Source organism: Penicillium robsamsonii, assembly GCF_028829455.1.
Source record: "Penicillium robsamsonii strain IBT 29466 chromosome Unknown utg000005l_segment0_segment0, whole genome shotgun sequence".
NCBI classification, from domain to species: domain Eukaryota; kingdom Fungi; phylum Ascomycota; class Eurotiomycetes; order Eurotiales; family Aspergillaceae; genus Penicillium; species Penicillium robsamsonii.
In genome coordinates this window covers 4,187,199-4,207,108 of record NW_026643223.1, presented here as the reverse complement: position 1 = coordinate 4,207,108, position 19,910 = coordinate 4,187,199, and the positions used below count along the sequence as shown (strand labels likewise).

The 19,910-nt window shown below is 47.7% G+C and overlaps 9 protein-coding genes across 9 annotated transcripts; 2 read left to right on the top strand and 7 right to left on the bottom strand.

Annotated features, from left to right (window-relative positions):
* Positions 1-412: 412 nt before the first annotated feature.
* N7447_009621 (Major facilitator superfamily domain general substrate transporter) lies at positions 413-2,300 on the bottom strand (the record flags this gene model as incomplete). The annotated part of the gene is made up of 5 exons (XM_057233883.1): positions 413-1,340; positions 1,397-1,858; positions 1,913-1,966; positions 2,015-2,131; positions 2,182-2,300. The coding sequence occupies 5 exons, from the start codon at positions 2,298-2,300 to the stop codon at positions 413-415; spliced, it is 1,680 nt and encodes a 559-aa protein (XP_057083425.1).
* Positions 2,301-3,275: 975 nt separating this feature from the next.
* Positions 3,276-4,076, top strand: N7447_009620 (SDR family oxidoreductase; the record flags this gene model as incomplete). Its single annotated transcript, XM_057233882.1, has 1 exon — positions 3,276-4,076. One exon carries the CDS (start codon positions 3,276-3,278, stop codon positions 4,074-4,076), a length of 801 nt encoding a protein of 266 aa, XP_057083424.1.
* A 1,339-nt stretch (positions 4,077-5,415) lies between these two features.
* N7447_009619 (uncharacterized protein) lies at positions 5,416-6,084 on the bottom strand (the record flags this gene model as incomplete). Its single annotated transcript, XM_057233881.1, has 1 exon — positions 5,416-6,084. One exon carries the CDS (start codon positions 6,082-6,084, stop codon positions 5,416-5,418), a length of 669 nt encoding a protein of 222 aa, XP_057083423.1.
* Positions 6,085-6,262: 178 nt separating this feature from the next.
* N7447_009618 (uncharacterized protein) lies at positions 6,263-7,200 on the bottom strand (the record flags this gene model as incomplete). Its single annotated transcript, XM_057233880.1, has 4 exons — positions 6,263-6,631; positions 6,694-6,858; positions 6,906-7,042; positions 7,092-7,200. 4 exons carry the CDS (start codon positions 7,198-7,200, stop codon positions 6,263-6,265), a joined length of 780 nt encoding a protein of 259 aa, XP_057083422.1.
* An 811-nt stretch (positions 7,201-8,011) lies between these two features.
* N7447_009617 (putative MFS sugar transporter) lies at positions 8,012-9,675 on the bottom strand (the record flags this gene model as incomplete). The annotated part of the gene is made up of 2 exons (XM_057233879.1): positions 8,012-9,378; positions 9,471-9,675. 2 exons carry the CDS (start codon positions 9,673-9,675, stop codon positions 8,012-8,014), a joined length of 1,572 nt encoding a protein of 523 aa, XP_057083421.1.
* A 709-nt stretch (positions 9,676-10,384) lies between these two features.
* On the bottom strand, positions 10,385-12,191 carry N7447_009616 (MFS transporter; the record flags this gene model as incomplete). Its single annotated transcript, XM_057233878.1, has 6 exons — positions 10,385-10,522; positions 10,579-10,692; positions 10,747-11,346; positions 11,383-11,496; positions 11,563-11,925; positions 11,979-12,191. 6 exons carry the CDS (start codon positions 12,189-12,191, stop codon positions 10,385-10,387), a joined length of 1,542 nt encoding a protein of 513 aa, XP_057083420.1.
* A 539-nt stretch (positions 12,192-12,730) lies between these two features.
* On the bottom strand, positions 12,731-14,655 carry N7447_009615 (Major facilitator superfamily domain general substrate transporter; the record flags this gene model as incomplete). The annotated part of the gene is made up of 9 exons (XM_057233877.1): positions 12,731-12,817; positions 12,871-12,986; positions 13,041-13,068; positions 13,123-13,320; positions 13,382-13,596; positions 13,644-13,787; positions 13,836-14,182; positions 14,244-14,535; positions 14,592-14,655. The coding sequence occupies 9 exons, from the start codon at positions 14,653-14,655 to the stop codon at positions 12,731-12,733; spliced, it is 1,491 nt and encodes a 496-aa protein (XP_057083419.1).
* Positions 14,656-15,179: 524 nt separating this feature from the next.
* On the bottom strand, positions 15,180-16,448 carry N7447_009614 (uncharacterized protein; the record flags this gene model as incomplete). The annotated part of the gene is made up of 5 exons (XM_057233876.1): positions 15,180-15,543; positions 15,608-15,750; positions 15,800-16,018; positions 16,072-16,176; positions 16,251-16,448. The coding sequence occupies 5 exons, from the start codon at positions 16,446-16,448 to the stop codon at positions 15,180-15,182; spliced, it is 1,029 nt and encodes a 342-aa protein (XP_057083418.1).
* A 1,382-nt stretch (positions 16,449-17,830) lies between these two features.
* On the top strand, positions 17,831-19,647 carry N7447_009613 (uncharacterized protein; the record flags this gene model as incomplete). Its single annotated transcript, XM_057233875.1, has 6 exons — positions 17,831-17,906; positions 17,980-18,040; positions 18,106-18,219; positions 18,288-18,370; positions 18,423-18,800; positions 18,863-19,647. 6 exons carry the CDS (start codon positions 17,831-17,833, stop codon positions 19,645-19,647), a joined length of 1,497 nt encoding a protein of 498 aa, XP_057083417.1.
* Positions 19,648-19,910: the final 263 nt, after the last annotated feature.

Genomic DNA, 19,910 nt, shown 5'->3' with positions numbered 1-19,910 from the left:
ACCATCACAATGGTCTGCCTTGGCGCAACGACACTGGTGGGGCTAACATTATTTGAAAATGGACCTTAATTTGCAGCTGGGATTAAGGTCTACTAACTGCCTTGGTCGCGGCAGTTCCGAAAGTTGAACGAATAGGGCATGTGATATTGGACGCAATAATCCCTTACTACTCATTTGGTCTACCTTGTGGCGTAGTTCTGCATGGAGATATTTTTATCTACTTTGGCCTGTCTTAGTGAGACTGTGTGCTTTCATATTGACTTATACATTGAATGATTAACTAGTAACTCCATAAATCTCAATTAAACACAGAGCCAAATTGAGCCCATGTACATATTCCCCCAATCTTTTCATTCTTTTGCCATTCAGCATTCAGTGGTGGCGTAAGACCACTAATTCAGAAACAAGTGGCCTATGCCACCTCCGTCGTGTCCGAGGACTGGTCCTTTTCAGCGTTAGAGCCAGGATCAAACATCGACTCACGCATGAATGGACTTCTCCGACGGATATCTGGGCCCTTAAGTACTAGTACGACAGGCACAACAGATAGGGCAAGTCCGATGAAGCCAAGCAACGACCCAGCCCAGCCATATGTCAGGTTTTGGAAAAGCTGGTAAGAGGCAAGAGGTAGGAAAGCACCGAAAGTATTGCGCCCCAGTGAAGCAGCCGACAACGCCGAAGCAGCGTATTTCTCGTATGCATCAGTCAAATAGTTGACTACAGCCATGTAGATAGAGTAGATTCCCACGCCAGTACAGCCAATTCCTAGCGCCGGCACAATCCAGGAGACAGAACCGTCCCCGACACTGCCCCAGCCGTACCAGAAGAGTCCACCCGCGAATAACAGACTGCCAGGTATAGAAGTATACAGCCTAGCTTCTGGGATAGGGTTACCCGGACGCTCATGATTTCGGCGCGCGGACCTGAAGTAGATGAAATCTTGGATAGGGTTCAAAACAGTGCCAACCACAGCTCCGGCCGAGATGGCTAGTTGAACTAGACCGGTCTGCATGATAGTCCATTGGTAGTTATGAGTAAAGGTCTGGGCGACACTCGAGAAGAAGAGGAAGAGAATTCCCCACGCGAAGCTGACCCATAGGGTAAAGAAAATGACCACGGGTTCGGTCAGGAGCATTCGCGTAGGGCGCTCGAATGAAACTTGGATCAGCTTCAAGACGCTGGTGGTGTCCAAATCGGCTTCGGCGTAAATAGGGCGGCCGGTCTCGAGGCGGAGCTTTTTGGCACGTTTCTTCAAGATTACATCTGCACGGGTCTCGCGAAGAATTAACCAGAAGACTGGGATTAATCCTGCATTGTAGATGATCTGAATGACGAAGATCCTAAGTCTTTATCAGCTGTGTTCCACATATCACCAAGATTTGAAACCAGAACTTACCATCGCCACGGGCTGCTACGATGGATTTGTAGAATTGCCGATCCGATAAATGGACCCAATGCAATTCCAACCACACTGGTAAATCCAAACAGAGACATTGGTAAGCTTCGAGCTTTGTCGCCATACCAGACATCACTAATGCTACCACCCACAATGTTGATAGACACCGAGGAGGCGCCACCGCCAAAGAATCGAGTAACAACTAGCGTGGCAAAGTTCTTCGCAAAGGCCGAAGGAAACAATGATATGACAAGAATGATATACGCAACAAAGTACCCAGGCATCCGCCCCGATGATTCAGTCATTGGAACAAAGATCATGGGCCAGAATGCAGCGCCCATATTCCAAGATGTTGTAGCCCATGCGAGATTTGGAAATGGCACATTTTGCACATGGAAGCGCTCTGCCATGTAATCGTTACCGGCGCCGTAAGATCCAGCCGGTAAGCCTGTCAAAATTGAACTGGGATGGGTCAGTTTTTCTCACAGTCAACTGGAACAAATCGATGCTACTGACATGAAACAAATGGTCAGAGTGAGTGTCCATTTATATGTTTTGCTCCAATTGAATCTAAATCGTTAGTAAAGGCCCGATGATAATGATCTTCTGGCATCCTACGGATTATCTGGGTCATCTGGGCCATTCCAGGTGTGTATCTCGATGTTCTCATTATCACGCAGAGGGTGACGCCCGACATGACCTATGTGACTGTCTCGATGGAAGAAGGAATGAAATCTACATGGTCAGCTGAATCCTAATTGTTATATTTAATCGCGTGTGCATACCTCGAGAAGAATGAATCTTTAAACCTGTTGTGGTGCAGCGTACTCACTGTGGACGCTCGGTGTATATGTTCACCTTCGACTGGTTGGGTAGAAGGAATTCCTTCACTTTGATTTTCCATGTTGAGAATGAATACAAAAGATGGTTACTACATCGCATCCCGTGGAGTGGCCGGAGGCTTCCTTTTGTTGGATGGCATCACTGAGTCTACGACTTTGTCGTATCCGTCATCACTTTTTAGGGCTATACTTTTAAACTACAACACTACAACACCCCCACATCACTCCCATGGACATCCATGGTTTACCGTGAATGATTTCGACACATTAGAAGTATTCGAACCTTAGGAACCCGTGAAGTGTCGAGTAATCCGTATTGTGAAATGTACGGGTCCAATCAATAGTATTCAACTGTCTGTATTTCAGTCTCCACTATTCTGGCAATTTACACTATCCTCATTACATAAGAAATATTACTGCATAACTATTTAGGATTAAAAGATCCTCCGGTATGCCGGTGTAACTATTCCGACATGAAGTTGCCGATTCTCTTACTTGGTATAGAAAAGTGGGGCCACACCCAGAGCTATACTAGCTTGGACATGAGGATGTCAAAAGGGTATGCGATAGGAACATAGGAACCTTCCAGAATTAACTAGTATTATTCTGCAAATCACATTGCATAATCAAGTACAACTGTTATCAAAGTTGGATGTGAGACTTCGAGTTTAGGTCGTGATGTCACAGCCCCGCCATCCGTCTCCACTAGGACGTCGGGATTGCCATACTAGAAGTCATTCGATGTGATCCGATCTTATAACTGGACATGTATCTGCAGCGAAAGCCACATAACCTGATCGAGCTGGCTGCAGGAGGTCCCTGCCCAGCTCTCTGCTTGTGTGATGTCAGTGCGTAGAACACCCCCACCATGAAGTCATTGGAGGTGTCTAGACCTATATAAGACACGTTCATATCCGAATGGAACATCAAATAACTATACTACTCTCCCAACTATTATCCTCAAATACTTCATACATACCTCTCTCCTCCACACCACCACACCACCACACCACCACACCACCAAAACAACCATCATAATGCCTATCCCCGTCCCCAAAGAGAACCGCCTCCTCGACCTCCTTAGCCTCAAGGGCAAGGTTGTTGTCGTAACCGGAGCTTCCGGAGCCCGAGGCATGGGAATCGAAGCCGCCCGCGGCTGTGCCGAGATGGGCGCCGACCTGGCCATCACATACGCCTCCCGCCGCGAGGGTGGCGAGAAGAACGCCAAGGAACTCTCTGAAGAATACGGGGTCAAGGTCAAGCCGTACAAGTGCGATGTGGGAAACTGGGAGAGCGTGGAAACACTCGTGAAGGACGTGCTCAAGGACTTTGGCAAGATTGACGCCTTCATCGCGAATGCCGGTCGCACAGCCGACAGCGGCATCCTTGACGGATCCGTGGATGACTGGAACGAAGTCATCCAGACCGATTTGACCGGTACCTTCCACTGCGCCAAGGCAGTTGGGGCTCACTTCAAGGAGCGTGGAACCGGCAGCTTTGTCATTACCTCTTCGATGTCCGGTCACATTGCCAACTTCCCCCAGGAGCAGACCTCATACAACGTTGCCAAGGCCGGCACAATTCACCTTGCCCGCTCGCTGGCCAACGAATGGCGCGACTTTGCCCGCGTGAACAGCATCTCCCCCGGTTACATCGACACCGGGTTGTCTGATTTCGTTGCGAAGGATGTCCAGGACCTCTGGAACTCTATGATCCCCATGGGTCGCAATGGTGATGCGAAGGAACTTAAGGGTGCTTATGTTTACCTGGTCAGCGATGCCAGCACTTACATGACCGGTAACGACATGCTCATTGACGGTGGTTACACCGTGCGGTAAAGGATTACTTTTGTATAATAAAACGAATTACATGACTAGCTACGATCAATCGATTCAATTCTAGACAAATGGTGCACTCGATTCTATTCCAACTGTACCAGCATTTAATGTTTGACGTCATGGGACAATCCTCGCAGAAGTGGATTTGACAGGTTTGTCTTGTTTGCAACGTGTTTGTCTTCATTTCCAACTCCTAACCGTGACTAAGCATTCACCTACACCCGTCCCGCGTGTAGGTGAGCCAATACCTATTAACAAACCAATACCTATTGACAAAAAATTCAACCTTTCAATTTCAGACCTATTTTTCAGCCACCATATCATCTGTATTTACATATTTAAATAGCTCATCGTCAACATCGAGGTAATCTCTACCTCCTGATGCCTCTTCTTTTTCCTTAAGAGCTTGGTTGGCGCGAAGCCAGTAGTCTCTAATCCTTGCGTCCGCACTCTCACGCTGAATGTCCAATCTGGATTCCTTCGTACAGCGCCGATAAACCCTCGAATTGCCTGCAATTGACGATAACGGAGACTTAGAAGCACCCTTTATAATACGCTTTGACTTTTTAATAGGAATTTTGTGGCTTTGCATCTTTTTGATCGTCTGTTTTGCAAGGGCTAGGTCTTGGATAGCCTGCTTACCGCCACGAATCGCACGGTTTATATGCTTTTGAACCTTCGGAAGGTCTGGTTCGTCGTTTTCAAATATCGCTTGAAGCTTATTCTCAATTTTTGAGAACCTTTGATCCGAATTAGGCGGCGAATTGGTAACTGAACTAGGAATTTCTATCCCTGGGTCCGGCGAAGGTGTATGACCATAGATCTCAATCATTGGTTCATCTTCCCAGCCAGGATCAATCTGATCACAGACAATATGTGGATTCCAAGGCCAAATGCCAGTATCATAGAATGATGATTTAACAGTTCGTGCTTTAAATGTGTCCTTACGAACTGTCTTAATCATCTGAAGAAAGTGCCGTTTATCGTCAACATCTCCACCCCATCGTACGATCTCGTTATTCTTCTTTCGGAACTTCTGTTTAAGGACCGAGAATGGCTTGCCATCGAGAGGCTGGCATCGATGTGTCAATTTTGGTATAAACCACCAAGGTATAATGTTTAAGCTTTGGCAGATATATTCGAACTCCGGGGTTCCATGAGAACCATGGTTATCCATAACCAATACCCTAGGTCTGCCTTTAGTAACTCGCTTTTTGGTGGTATAATGGAAATCCAATAGCCATTGAATAGCAGTTTTATCGTCCGTCCAGCCTTTTGTAGTTGGTTTAATAACCCGGTAATTCGAAGGGTCATTATCGTTGTCGTACCAATCTTCCATTTATTCAGAACCACGCATTAAAAACCATGGATGCATAACCCAGCCATCGGCCGAAATACACTCAATACCAGTGATATTCTGGCCTATTCCACCGGTCGCAATAGTCTCACGTTCGCGGGTAGAAGCCACGTTTTCCTTAGTTCCAATACCTAGCTGAAAGCCAGTTTCATCCCAGTTATATAGTTCGTGGGCCTGGATTTTATTCTTTTTAAGGAATTGGCCAAAGACCTTATACCAATGAACTAATTCACCGTGTAATTCGGCCTCGATTCTCGCTTTTTCCATAGGCTTTTGTGTACGGAGAGTGATGTGTGGTGGTAGGCGCGCGATGAATTGGTAGCCGTACATTTTACTGACCTGCCGGTCGGAACCGCAGTGCTGTAAAATGCGGTTTGCAGCGCCCTCAATATCTAAAGCAGTCGGTGGTGTATATACTGAATTAAGTAGCTCGATCCAGCGAATAAGAGAGGCTTCTTGCGAGGGATCCAGGGCTTTTTTGGTGGCTATACGGCCTTTTCCATTTGTCCTGCCGTCCTTCCGGTTGCGAAGCTTCCACTTTGAGACGCCAAAATGAGAAGCTGCGGCCTGAATACTATTAAATTGGCCTGATTTATAGGCTTCGAGGGCATTTGAGAGAAGGATCTCTTCTTTTTCGGAGGAAATTGGCATTGTTTTGGTGGTAAAAAGTAAGGTTAAAAATTGAAGGTTGAATTTTTTGTCAATAGGTATTGGTTTGTTAATAGGTATTGGCTCACCTACACGCGGGACGGGTGTAGGTGAATGCTTAGTCACGGTTAGGTGATGCCGTCATCAATGTTACTTAACGAGCTCCGTGTTTGAAGTTGTCTCACGCAGGACCCGCAATACCAGCCGTGATCGGAGCCTTCTCCACAAAGATGCCAGACCAAAACCAATCCTCCGCAGCCGCATCCGAGCCCCCATTATCGAGTCGCAACTCGCCGACATGCCAATCCGCGGAGTTTGTCGAAGTCGACGCGCTGACAGCCGGCACAACCTCCGTTAGGTCATCGGCTCCATTCGACGCCCACAGTCCAACGGTTTTTGCGTCGAAATCAATGTCGTAGGCGAAGTTGTACCACGATCCTGCCTCCAAATCAGTTTCCCAGTGTGAGACTCCACCGACACACCAGCGGAGAGTGTTGTCATCGCCCGAAGTGCCGCTTATAGCGCCGTATTTGAGCTCTGTGAAATGACTCTGTGGTGGATATACTTGTTAGATGTTGGTTTCTTCGATAGTCTGGAACGGGGGAGTGATACCTCGAAAAACCCGATCTGGTGCTCGAAGCCTGGATTCGGAGCATTGGTGTCTTCTGTCTTCAGGGAGAAATGGTAGAACAGATGCCCGCTACCGAGATCTGCCTTGGTTTGGGGGATGATCTCGGATCGTTCCATGGTTTGTCCATTCCAGAACGACGTGCCATCCTGACTGTTATCAGCTTCTAGCCCCTTGAGCTTTGGATATGACCTACAATGGTGATCCGAATCCCCTGTTCATCACTGGTACCGGCCGGGTTCTTGTGATCAGGTGAGAGACCCAGGTACTCTTCTGTGGGCGCAGACCCGTGAATATACCACTGCCAAGCGCCGACTTGGTTCGACCACGACCCTTCTTGTGTGTTAGTGTCAATCAACAGCACCTTCCGAGACTCCCTTACATTCGTCAAAGTCAGCGACGGTCGCGGATGCGTCGAACAACCCGCTCCACAGGACTTCGCCGGCTTCAGCCACCATGGGGAGAGAGACGAGCCATGAAAGAGACCGCATTTTGGATAGGCGGTTGTAGTGTGCGTTATACTCGTTGGTTCAGAAGTGGAATCGGGTTGCTTCCTACTAAGGATGACTCCATTGGGAAGGCTGTTATATACCCATACCCCAGGCGCGACCCACCGGATATAACACGGAGACTATGGAGACCATGAAACCCGGTTTGTTTGAAGTAATCCATCTACGGTCGGCGATATTTCCTTCGCATATCACATCAGCCAGCATCAAAAACGCCTAGTTAGTGGTACCCCCGCTACCAAAAGAGTAAACACCACGGTCCCCGTGCATTGTCTGTATTCTCTGCAGCATCATACCCCGGATTGGCGCAATTGACTTCCCGCCAGTGATCGACAAGCGCCTCTCCAAATTAATCACGGGGATAAGGATGCTTTACGATGAAACTCTGCAGCATAGCCTGAAACGGTGCTAAGTATGAGTGAGACGCCGGCGCATCGGACCGATATGCCAGTGCTAACCTAGTCATTAATTCACAATATAAATGGAAGATAAAAATGACCTGCCAAAATCCCAGGTTATATGTACATGGGAAATTCGGTTTCACGAGGCCTCTTGCCACTTTCTCTCCGTCATCCACCTAGTATAAGGCGGGAGGTTTTACAAAGACATCTAAACAGATTATCCGATAAGATCACTGGAAAGACCATTGAAAAGACGTCATGAGGCATAAGCGGGTAACCATTCTTGTAATGCTACTGATAAATCCAAATTGACCGGTCGCTCAATAGACACGGGAATCATATTTACAAATCCCAATAAACCAGCACCCTTATTTCATAACTTCGTGAATCGTTTATACCTTTAGCTTTTCCGTCATGGCATCATCACCACTTCCAACCCTTCCAACCCCAACCTCCTTGGCATCGATACCATGAGCCTCGGCAACGTGCATGCGGGGAAGCGAGCGAGCAATACGGGGCGGATCGAAGATACTGCGCGACTGCAAGAAGATCTCATCGATCTCCTCGAGAGTGCGACCGTTAGTCTCCGGGAAGAGGAAGTACACAGTGGGCACGATAGCGGCGTTCAGGACGGCGAAGATAATATAATATTGCCAGTCGATGGTAGCGAAGCCAATGGGCGTCACCTCGGCGAGAAGGAAGTTGAACGTCCAGACGGCTGCAGCGGAAACGGCGTTAATAGATGCTCGGCACTGGAGGGGCGCCACCTCAGTGGCGTATAGGAATGTTAGGCCGGAGTAACCGACTGTGAAGATGAACACGAAAACGAAAAGGAACACCACAGCACAGACTAAGCTACCAGTATTATCATGGACGGAAGTGGTGCCGGCTAGAATTGCCATCGAGACTGCCATCCCGGCAGCACTCCACAACATAAGCACGCGACGACCGAGACGGTCGATGGTGAAATAGGCCAGTAGGCCGCCCAGCGGCTGTGATAGGCACATAGCAGCAGCGAGGATACGAGACTGGATAGGATTGAGCTTTAGATATTGTTCAAAGATGGTTGTTGCATAGATCGTGATCAGGTTGATTCCACACATTTGCTGGAACATCTGACCCATACAGGCGAGAACAGTGCGGTGGAACAGTCGCTGTTCGCCCATCGTGAGCATATCCTTCCACGAACCCGTTCCCGAAAGCGCTAGGGAGGTCTCGATATCGCGGATCTCGAGGGTGATTTGTTCCGACTGAAGATCAACGTCGTCCAGTACCGCCATAATCTCACGCGCCTCTTCGGTGCGACCTTTTTTTACCAGCCACCGAGGGGATTCGGGGAAGAGCATCACAAAGGCCATGACCATAAGCGAAAGGAGGACCTGGAATATCAAAGGGAAACGCCAGGAAACCGAGTTTGTCTTAACGAAGAAGAAGCCGAAGTCGACCCAAAGAGAGAAGGCGATACCGGCGCCGATGAAGATACCGTCCGTTACTACATGTGCCCCACGCTTGTCGGGCTTGGAGATCTCGGCCTGCCAGACAGGTACTGTAGCTACGTACCCGCCGGTCCCGTATCCGAGAATGAGCCGTGCGACGATAAATTGTGGAAGGGAGAAGGACGTTGCCATCAAGATAGCTCCAATCATCGAGATGAATGAGGTGAACAGGATGATCTTCCTGCGGCCGAGGCTGTCACCGAATTGAATGCATGATAGCGAACCGAATATTCCACCGACGGTGTACAGTGCGACTACCGTGCCTGGAGGAATATAACATGAGAAATAAGCCAAGTGGTGCAGACATCAATTGTTTGTGATTGATCTCCACCCAAAGTATGGTGATTGGGCTTACCTTGAATCGTCGAGTTATAGGTCTTCTCTGCGTCAGTTGCAGTGAGGGTGTTCATCTGCGGAAATGTCTCGACAAACGACTCCAGGGTCAACAGTCCCCCCATCACACCTTGATTATATCCATAAGTCACAAAGGCCGGACACACAACCAACCACATGATAGCCCTATTCAACGACGGCCCCCGAAGGCCAAAATACGGCGCCATGGTGCAATATTGATATTGAAAAGAGACAAATTCAAAATCTAGAGCTTGGATATCATGCCACACCAATTGCTCCGCCAATAAACCAACATGAGGTTGGATATAAACATCATATATACACACATCTCAGTGTTGGACGGCGAACGCCGCTTACCGGACGATCTTGATAGTGGAACCGAGGACGTGGGGCGGCGTACCCCGGAGCGATGGAGGGCAGATCCCATTGGCGACTAAATCTTCACGATGAGTGGAGCAAAAGTGCTCGAGAGCGCTCGAATGGCAGGATTGTATTAGGTAAAAGTCTTGGTTTCCCCAGATTCCTCGCTCGCGGGACGGGATGATGGATTAAAACTGCATGAGTTCCCCAGGAAGCTTGGTTGAGCCCTTGGGGGCCCTCGTCAGAAGCTGGGGTAACCTGCACCCTCCGTTGACGGATTGGCTAGAGCTTGCACCATGCATGTGTCTCTTCCGTACCCGAGGGTCTGCTCCACATCGGACCTGGCCGATGGAGATTTCTGTAACAATTTGTGCCTCGGGCCACGATAACACGAAATGCTTGTCATGCATATTTGTCTTTGGCGGATGTTCGAAGTCGTAGTCATCTCAATGGCAAAAGGAATTGAGATAATGTAACAATATATCGGGTAGAATGATAAAATGATTCCACTTCAACCTCTGCTCCATGGACCTTGAATATCTCACAGCGTGGCCTTCACTCTTCCTTCATAGTAAACGTACTCCATGACCGTATCTTCGGGCCATACATGAAAAACACAATTGGCACAGGGAACAATGCGGCGGTGAGACAACCCAACAAAGTCATCGCCCAAGGGACACCCAGGTTGTGAAACTGTATTTTATTGGGATCAGCCGAGTTTGTACTGCCAGGAAAGGGACAAAACGCACCATTGGCGATGCGAACATAGGAAATCCAGCCCCCAGCCATGAACGAAAGAAGGAGTTTGCTGCCATTGCAGAATTGGCATACATGGGATACACGTCGACGAGATAGTTAAGTCCCTGGGATTACAGTCAGTATTTTTAGTGGCTTGTATATTTCAATGGGGATAATACCTGCAAGAAGATCAACAGCACTCCACAACCCAAGAAGCCCCCCGATACAGCCTGGGGAATCCAATTGATGTGGGGATTTGACGTCCAGCCAAACCAAAACATGCCCGCGGGCAATAAGATACCTCCAATAATCATAGGAACCAACCGTTTCTCTGGCTGGACTCGGCCATTGCGGCGTATGAACGTTCGATATCGCGTCAATGAAAACGCAATGATAATCAAACAAGCGCAGAAGACTCCACAAATTATCGCGACGAATGGCAATGCCCCAACGCCATCATCCCAGCCACGGTCTTCTTGGAAGGAGATCGGGTAGGCGATGAAACAAGTATACAGAAACCCATAGATGAAACCCACGTACACGGTAATAAGAAGAAGAATGGGTTCCTGCATGAGCATCTGAAACGGACGCAGGATATATCGTACCGCAATATCTCTAGGTCTCACCACTTTCTCTTCTGCCTTTGCATGGAGAGCCCAATTCTTGGTCTTGGTGCGCAGTTGTTTGGCGCGCCTCGTCAGTAACGTCCCCTCGAACGTCTCGGGGATTACCAGGATCCCGATGCCAGATATGGCAAATGCCCAAATAGCTGTAATGTACTCCGTCCAACGTCACCCCAGGTAGGAGATTGTCACGAACCCGCCGACTACTGGCCCAGCTACCGGGCCGATGAAGGTTGCCGCGGCAAAGATAGCCATTGCGATTCCTCGCTCTACAGGCTCGAACATATCGGCCATGATTCCGGATACCTGAACAGAGGACAAATTCCAGTGAGTGATAGTCCATTAGGTTGGAAGAAAATGCCACAGACTCACAATGGCAAGAGGCGCACTAGCAAAGATTCCGCCCAGGAAGCGACATACGAATATAGTCTGCAAGTTCTGGGCTACTGCGACGGGGATCTGAAAGATTGCGAAGACAAATATTCCCAGAAACATCGGTCGCTTCCTGCCATACAGTTCAGACAGGGGCCCGAAGATGATAGGGCCAAATGCGAAGCCCAGCACGAACAAACTGACACCTAATACCATGACTTCTGCGGAGACGCCGAACTTTTCGGCAGTCTGTTTTGTTGATGTGCTGAAGACCGAAGAGCCGAACGTAATGCAGACTGTCATCAGTCCTAGCATTACGGTGATCACCCACTTCCTCCACGCGGGGAAGTTCTGGGGCATTTCCTGTAATCGCATTAGAGCTGTACATATTCCGAAGAAGAAGATAGGTGCCATACCGGATCATCTTGGCCGTCCCAACCCACTATCAGGTCTTTCTCATCTGGAGATCTACCGGGTTCGTTTGCTCCGGAACCTCTGTTGCTTTCTAAAACATCGGCCACGTCGTATCTGTCCTCATCGTCGAGAATGATCCGCAAGCCGGTGGAATTATGCGATGATTGCAGGGTGCTGTGCCGGGATGGTGATGTTTGCGTCTCTCTGCTTGTCATTATGGAGACAACTTGATTCGTGTTCAACAGACAATAAGGTTCGAAGATAGGCAGTTCGTTGGTGTGGCAGCCGTGAGCATTGAGTAGAAGCTCACTGTGAATCTGTTAATATATGCGTGACAAAGACCACGGGATATCTACGCCGTAGGAGCAGGTTGTTCAAGCATATTTTTGTTTCTTTGCCCACAATAACAGACGATTTGTGATCTTGCAAAACGTCATCGCATCCGACGGCGATGGGCTGAGTCATGCGTGGTATTAAAGACGACATTGTTACACATTTTCGAATGGAGATTCGCACCGCTGAGTACATATGATAGCTCAAGGTTAAAACAAGCTTGTTGTGTACAAAGTGAGTGGAACCAGATATATATCATCAAGGTATTCGAAGCGGGTCCAATTAAAACATAGATAGGGTGGACTCAAGTAATGATATATGATGGGGACATTGATGATGCCAATGCAGCGCAAGCCAAAATATGCTTGTTCAATTAGTTGTATACACATGTATAGAATCTTGTACACCCAGACCCCAGACTTCATCCACTTTTGGTAGCGCATGAAAAGCTGGCCCCGCTGGAATCATCGTGAATCGCTTTACCAGACACCCAGAGACCCATGCCACACTTTCAAAATTAGTGGTCAGATAAATGGCCCAGAATGGACAGATTCGACATACCAAACATGCACCAATTGCGACAATGACCAGGTTGATAGCAGTTAGAACCATCTTTTTCCAGGAAGCCCCGTACAGGCCCCGATTGAGGAACAGCCAGAATATACCGCTTAAGCCATCTTGTTCAGGTCAGCAAATATGAAAGATTGTGTTGTAGACTGAATATCACTCACAGGTAAACCAGCTAGCAAAAAGGGAAGTCTACTCGGTGAACCAATGTCAGTAGTTGTCTCTGTAATTCCCGATGGTACTCACAATCAAACTGAGTAAAGTGTTAAACACGGGGATTGCCTCTGAAATAATCCATGCTATCACCCATAACAGAAGAGTAATCGCGATCCATGATCCCACCGATAAAAATGTTCGCTTCTGCATGTGATTTGTACCCCTGAAAATCCGGACGTAAACGTATTTGGATGCGACATGCCCGTTAATGACACCGGCTATGACAATCTAGAATATCAAGTTAGGAACGCTTTATTCAAAGTTATAACACGTGTCAGAGATCTCGCACCGTAGGGATAGCAATTCCATATGCAATCTTTGCTGTTATGGGGCTTGTCGAGCTCAGGGCGGGGGATTTCACATCCTTTCCACCGTATACGTATATAACAACAGCAGCTACCACATACATACTCGTGTCGGTGATCTGAAGCAGGTATAGGGTCTTGGGATAGTCCGTTGGGGTCTTCATCTCAGATATAAAACCAAAGAAAGCCACATGACCAGCTGAATCCAAGTTAGTTGCCATGTTTCGCTAGTAGATTAGTACTTACCATAAGCAAATACAATATTTGTCACGGCCAGAAATCCCTTTGAAAGACTGACTGTTGTAGTTGCATCTACCTTGCCATCACCCGGGCGCTGGACGGCAATTGCAATCATAGTAATCAGGAGTGCGGCAATGATACTTGCAAAAGCTGCGGTAGTTAGCAAGCAACTCGTTGTAGAGGTGTAGATATACATACACGCAAATGAGAACCAGGAGACCTTGCGAAGAGTTCGAGGCAAAGCAAAGATGAATGAGACGACCAAGCCAACTATTCCAAATACAATCGAGCAGGTGGCATGATCTGTGACAGTATCCAGCATGACACTAAAGGTCAAAATATGACTGCCCATGACGAAGATCAGAAAGAACAGCTGAGCCGCTCCCATGAACTCCCTACCGAACCGAGATAGGCCAAGGGGATGAAAAAGCAGCTCCCCAGCATCTCCCATGCTATGTACTTGCGGGTATCGGAGTTTAAATTGGCCAATCACATATCCAGTATAGGTTGCAACAATACCAAGCCCGACGATGAGAATGAGTGCACTGGAAAATAGTCAGCATATTGCGCATCCTGGGCGTTAGCTAGAAGTGCTAGAGAACATACGGGACAAGGCCTAGCACTGCCACCGCAGATGGAAGAGACAGAATACCGAGAGAGACGGTTTCCGCGATCATGATCATACCGCATTGCCACCATTCTAACGTCCGGTATTTTGTTTCGGCATTTCCTTCATCCCCAAATGGGTCGGCAACATGAGTGATCACATCTTCCTCCGAGCGATTGTCCTCTTCCTTTTCTACCGAGTGTCTCCATCTGTCATTGTCAGGACTTGGGGCATCATGGCGAGAATCTTCCATGTCATCGAGTGACGGCACCAAGGCAATGACCGGAGTCACTATTTAGAGGTAGTGATCGCGATCACTGTCAACTATGAGGATAGATATCAAATACCTGAAAGTGAGAGAATGTGATAATAATTTCGGACAAGCTCAATGTCGTAGATTGGTGATGTCATAGTGTGGGGAAAGCTCTACGGAGTTGGAAGCCGAATAGAAGTTGAACTTGTTCAGCGGGACAGGAAAAAGGACCCTGATATCTATAGCTTGAAATCAGCCTATTGGAAGACCGCCGTAATGTACAGTTATAAGAATGCTGACTATACTCTTGGTTGCGGCACTTGAGGGCCCGGCCAGAATGGGGATCACACCTTGTTTCTGATGGCGATGGTGGTGCAGCCTTAGGTGCACGATAACGTGATTTATTCTTGGTATTAGGAGACCTCTGGAAGCTTGGTCCTACCCATCCTTCGAATGCGATATTGTCCGATTGTATCCGAAGTTGAATATAGTGCACCTAAAGTGGATATATTTGGTTGGAACCCCATACTGAAATGAGCGTTGATCCCACTCTATGAGCAAATACATCCCATGTTTATTCAATTCATATAACCGGCGAATAATGGGCATAGTGTGACGTGAGAGTTTCCGATTAGGTGTATAATGAAGTCCAGCACGTATTCCGGGCCACCCGTTGAGGGCGTCATCGTCTCTCCAAGAGCTCCACATTCTCGCGATCAACCAATATTTCAATACTCCTCATAATGCGATTTTTTGCTGGGGGATCATTCATCCGCAGCCCCGGATATATGGTGCTCGATCGTTCTGGGCGTGGTGTGGGTTTACGATTGGTCCGTGAGTTGGACGCGTCGTCGGTATAGGCCAGTCCGTTCTCGTCCATGTAGGCTGCGACAAATGGTTTTATTAATGGCGCTATCAGTACAAGAACGCTGAATGCTATATGGAGCTCCGCGACGACGGTCGCGAACGTTCCTTCGAGTGTTGGATCTGCCGAATTGACTTGTCGGCTCATGTAATGGAGGTGGATCGCGCCGACGGGGATAAGGCTATCAGTATACAAGTAATTGTTAGTTCTGTAGGAAACTGGTTAGAATGACACCCTAAACATACCATACTCGACAACTAAGCACCATGATCACAATAGCTTTGTTGCTTAGGGTCATCTGTAGTCGCAAGATTGCCCATATCGGATAGAGCGACAGCATAATCTCAAGAATAATATCCAATGCTGTGACGGCCTGCCAATGAGGAAACTAGACTAAAATGAGTAGACACGTGGTATTCACAGTTAAAATAACTTACCAATGCGGGACATTGGTTATTAATATCATACCACGGATACCGATCACAGCGGACTGCCAGCAAAATTATAGCCACAGGGGAACATAGGAAAGTAACCGTCAGAAGAGCATAGTTCGTCCATCGCGATCCTCGTGGAGTAATGGTGCGATGAAAAAGTGCCGTTGATGCTTTTGATGAGAATAAAACTGCAATGTAGAGGATATCTGCGCTGTACCCAGCCTGAAAGGAGAGTGCGTCAGAAATAATACAACATCTTGATCTTGGACACCGACCTTCTCAATCAAGTGCAAATTCCGATGAGCGATCAGCAAGTTTGATTTGCCCCAGCCAAAATGGATCTGTACAAAGACCACAGATACCTGTCCCAAGGCAAGTATCTAGATCCATCATCTAACATCAGTCACGAAGGTCTTGTAAAATTACCCGCAATGGTTGAGACGGAAAGACATACCACAGTGGCTGCAAAGGTAAAGTCATCCAACTGACGGGACTTTCTACTGTGCGCAGAATACACACGAATCCCCAGAGATCCCAACACCAAAAATAACGAGAAGGAAGTGATGACTGTAATGACTCCATTATGATTTAACTCGGTATTGACGGTCGGTGGAGGTGTCAAGCCCGATGGCACTAGGGACGGAGTTGGCATGGCCAAAACAAAGAAATATATCCTGATCTGCTGTGAGAGACATGATGAAGGATATATTCAGACCGAGTCAAACAGTCTGGCTGACTTGGGAAATGGCACCGTGGTGCTAGTCAGCGTAATCACGAATCGCAGATCTCCATTCACTCTCAATCTGTATCCAAACAGGGGTTGACCTTGGCTTTGAACGACGAAGTGTGGCACGCGGGACTTTGGTCGTATTGGAACTCATTTACCGCTTTCCATTCTTCACTTTGGCATACCCAGGTATACAAAGTAGATATATGGTCAATCTGCCACCAATAGTAGCCAATGGGACCAAAGCCCCCGGTTGCACATTTCGGCCGGGCATGTGTGAGACATTAGCCAAGCTACCAGGAAATGGAGAGGAGGATAGATCTAACTACGTCCACAGGTAGCTATAAGTCTTGTCACCATGGGGGGCCTATCGCCCCCAAGCCAACTATGCCCATTGGAGAATATATAGGCCGTGGGTACTTTGTAGTTATCGAGGGGCTTATGGGGAATTATGTATTGCTTTGTCTAACTTGACGTCTTGCAGATCCCTTCTACGGGGTATTGCGGTCTTAAGACAACATTAGAGCGTTAATGATTCATTCAAATATCGAATGTCCAGCTTGAGCTAACTTCGAAATGCGTGGTTGCGCATGCACTCGGTTATTCACGTTCGGACGGAGGGCGTTAGTTTAACTGTTACATTTACATTCAGTTGAATACAACCAAGTGCGATATTATCCAGTACCTCATAGTGGAACTGTTTTGTAACAGATACGGAGCACATGTGTAGCAAACGAGTCAATGTTGCTCCCTGTAGTTGGAATCGTAAGTAATAGGGTACACGAGATCATGGTAGTGCGCGCCAGAGGCTAAAAGGGACTTATCCCAGGAGTCTCGTAAGTGTCCTTATTTTGGTCTATTTGACGCCCATGTGATATTTTTCAAGACGCATCTGTTGTCAAATGCCCCAACTTTATTTCGGAAATTCTAGTCTTTGACACAGTTCTGACATTTACAAAACCTTGCGCGGATTCCGCTCCGACTGTTCAAGAGGTCCTTGCCATGTGGCACAGTATATGCTGTCATCGGTAGATTTGGTCGTCGGGGAGTACATAGGTGGGAGCACGTTGCCTTAAGTCGACTCGCTGTATCGCTATGTTGTATACATGCAGTGGAACATTTGAGACTGCCTAGAGTTAGCAAACCAAGTCTCTCTGTCATCCTGTTATTTCTCAAAGGTCTCTTGTTAATATCCATACTACAGAAACTATATTTGAACATCCCTGTGGACCCATCTCATCTGACAGAATTCCACCAGCAGCACTCAACCTCGCGATCGTATCTCGGCACTTTCCGTTGCTCAAATAATGGAGGAAGAGATCCCAAAAGGATTACCCGAGATGGAGGGCAGTCCAGAGGATCAGCATGATATGACACGTATGGGTAAGACCCAAGAACTGAAGGTGTTATTCAGCCCTTGATACTATCTCAAAATTGCGAACTCACGTCTTTGAAGCGCAACTTTCGACCGCTGGCAGCGTTAAGTTTCTCAGCGGTCCTTCAAGCTACGTGGGAGTGTATGCTCATGTAAGAGTCAGTCTCTATAGGCCCCATCGTATCACCCACTGATTACATCACTTAGCGCAAACACACAGGGTCTCCAAAATGGTGGCCTCGGAGGTGTATTCTGGTCTTACATGTGGACCTTCGTTGGGTTTGGCTTCATCACCGTTTCGCTGGCCGAGATGGCTTCGATGTGAGTCGTGATTGATCAGTAATCTTGAATCTCAGATATTTCTGACACATGCGTGTTATACGCAATAGGGCGCCCACCTCAGGAGGTCAATACCATTGGGTATCGGAGTTTTGCACGCCTCGTTACCAGAAATTTCTGAGTTACACGACTGGTGAGATCCCTCGTATAATCGCCCCTCTGGATCGCTAATAGTTGTGGTTTAGGATGGATGTCTGTACTATCCTGGCAGGCAGGAGCTGCATCTTGCTCGTTTCTAACCGGAACTATTATCCAAGGTCTCATCACCCTCCGTGACCCAAGCTATGAGCCCCAGAATTGGCACGGAACTTTGTTTGTACTCGCGATGATAGTCGTCACTTACTTTTTCAATGTCTACGTGGCAAGCTGGATGCCCAGAATTCAAAACATCCTTCTCGCGCTGCATTTGCTATGCTGGGCCATCATTGTGATTGTCCTGTTCGCCATGGCTCCTCATAACTCCGCCAAACACGTCTTCACTTCATTTTACAATGGTGGCAATTGGTCTACAATGGGTATCAGCTTGATGATTGGACAGATATCAGCTGTATATGCCTCTCAGTGTATGTATAGAGGTATACCACTGCGTCGAGGCGCAAAGCTAACAAATAACCACCGCCTACAGGCTCTGACGCCACGGCACACATGTCCGAAGAAGTCAAGGACGCCGGTCGATACGTACCGATGGCAATCACATGGGGATACTTCGGTAACGGACTTCTAGCACTGATAATGATTGTTGGATTTCTTCTCGCTATACCCTCAGTACCCGATGCGCTCAACGACAGCACCGGATTCCCCTTCCTCTACGTGTTCCGCCAATTCCTCTCCACCTCCGGTATCAACGCCCTCACATCCATATTATTGATTACAGTTATATTCAGTAACATCTTATTCAACGCGTCAACCGCACGTCAAACATATGCATTCGCGCGGGATCGCGGTCTACCCTTTGCAGACTGGATCTCGCGTGTCGACCCGCGCCGCCGAATCCCAGTCCGAGCCATCGCACTTTCGTGCGTTATTAGCGGTTTGCTATCCCTAATCAACATCGGTTCACAAGTTGCATTCAACGCGATCATCTCGCTCAACATTGCTGCGCTCATGTACACATATGTGGTATCCATCAGCTGTGTGATTTACCGGAAGATCGCCTGTCCTCAAACGTTACCTCCTCGACGTTGGAGTCTTGGTCGTTGCGGCCTTGCAATAAATATTATTGGCTTACTTTATGTTATTTTTGTGCTCTTCTGGTCTTTCTGGCCTCCGAGCCCTTTGCCTTCAGCCGGTGATTTCAATTGGAGTGTGGTTATTTTCGTTGTAGTGTTCATTATCAGTCTTTTGATGTATCTGTTCCAGGGCAGGAGGCAATATGTTGGCCCCGTTGTGACGGTCCAGCGAAATGGTTGAAGCTTGGCTGCGTTCTTATGGCTTTAGATATGTCGCTAGTCTTCCACGAAATTTGAAATGAATATTCAAGTTCCACTTGCACTATGAGAGAGTGTGGAACAGGTCCTTTGCAAATAACGCCCATTTTGGGAGCTGGATTATGTTGAATATACCTAACTAGTGTATATATAATCATTACAGTGCACGAAACTGGTTGCCTGAGGTCATGTTTGCTGACGAATGGCTTAGTGGGATATAAATAGGCGACAGATTCCCTACAACAC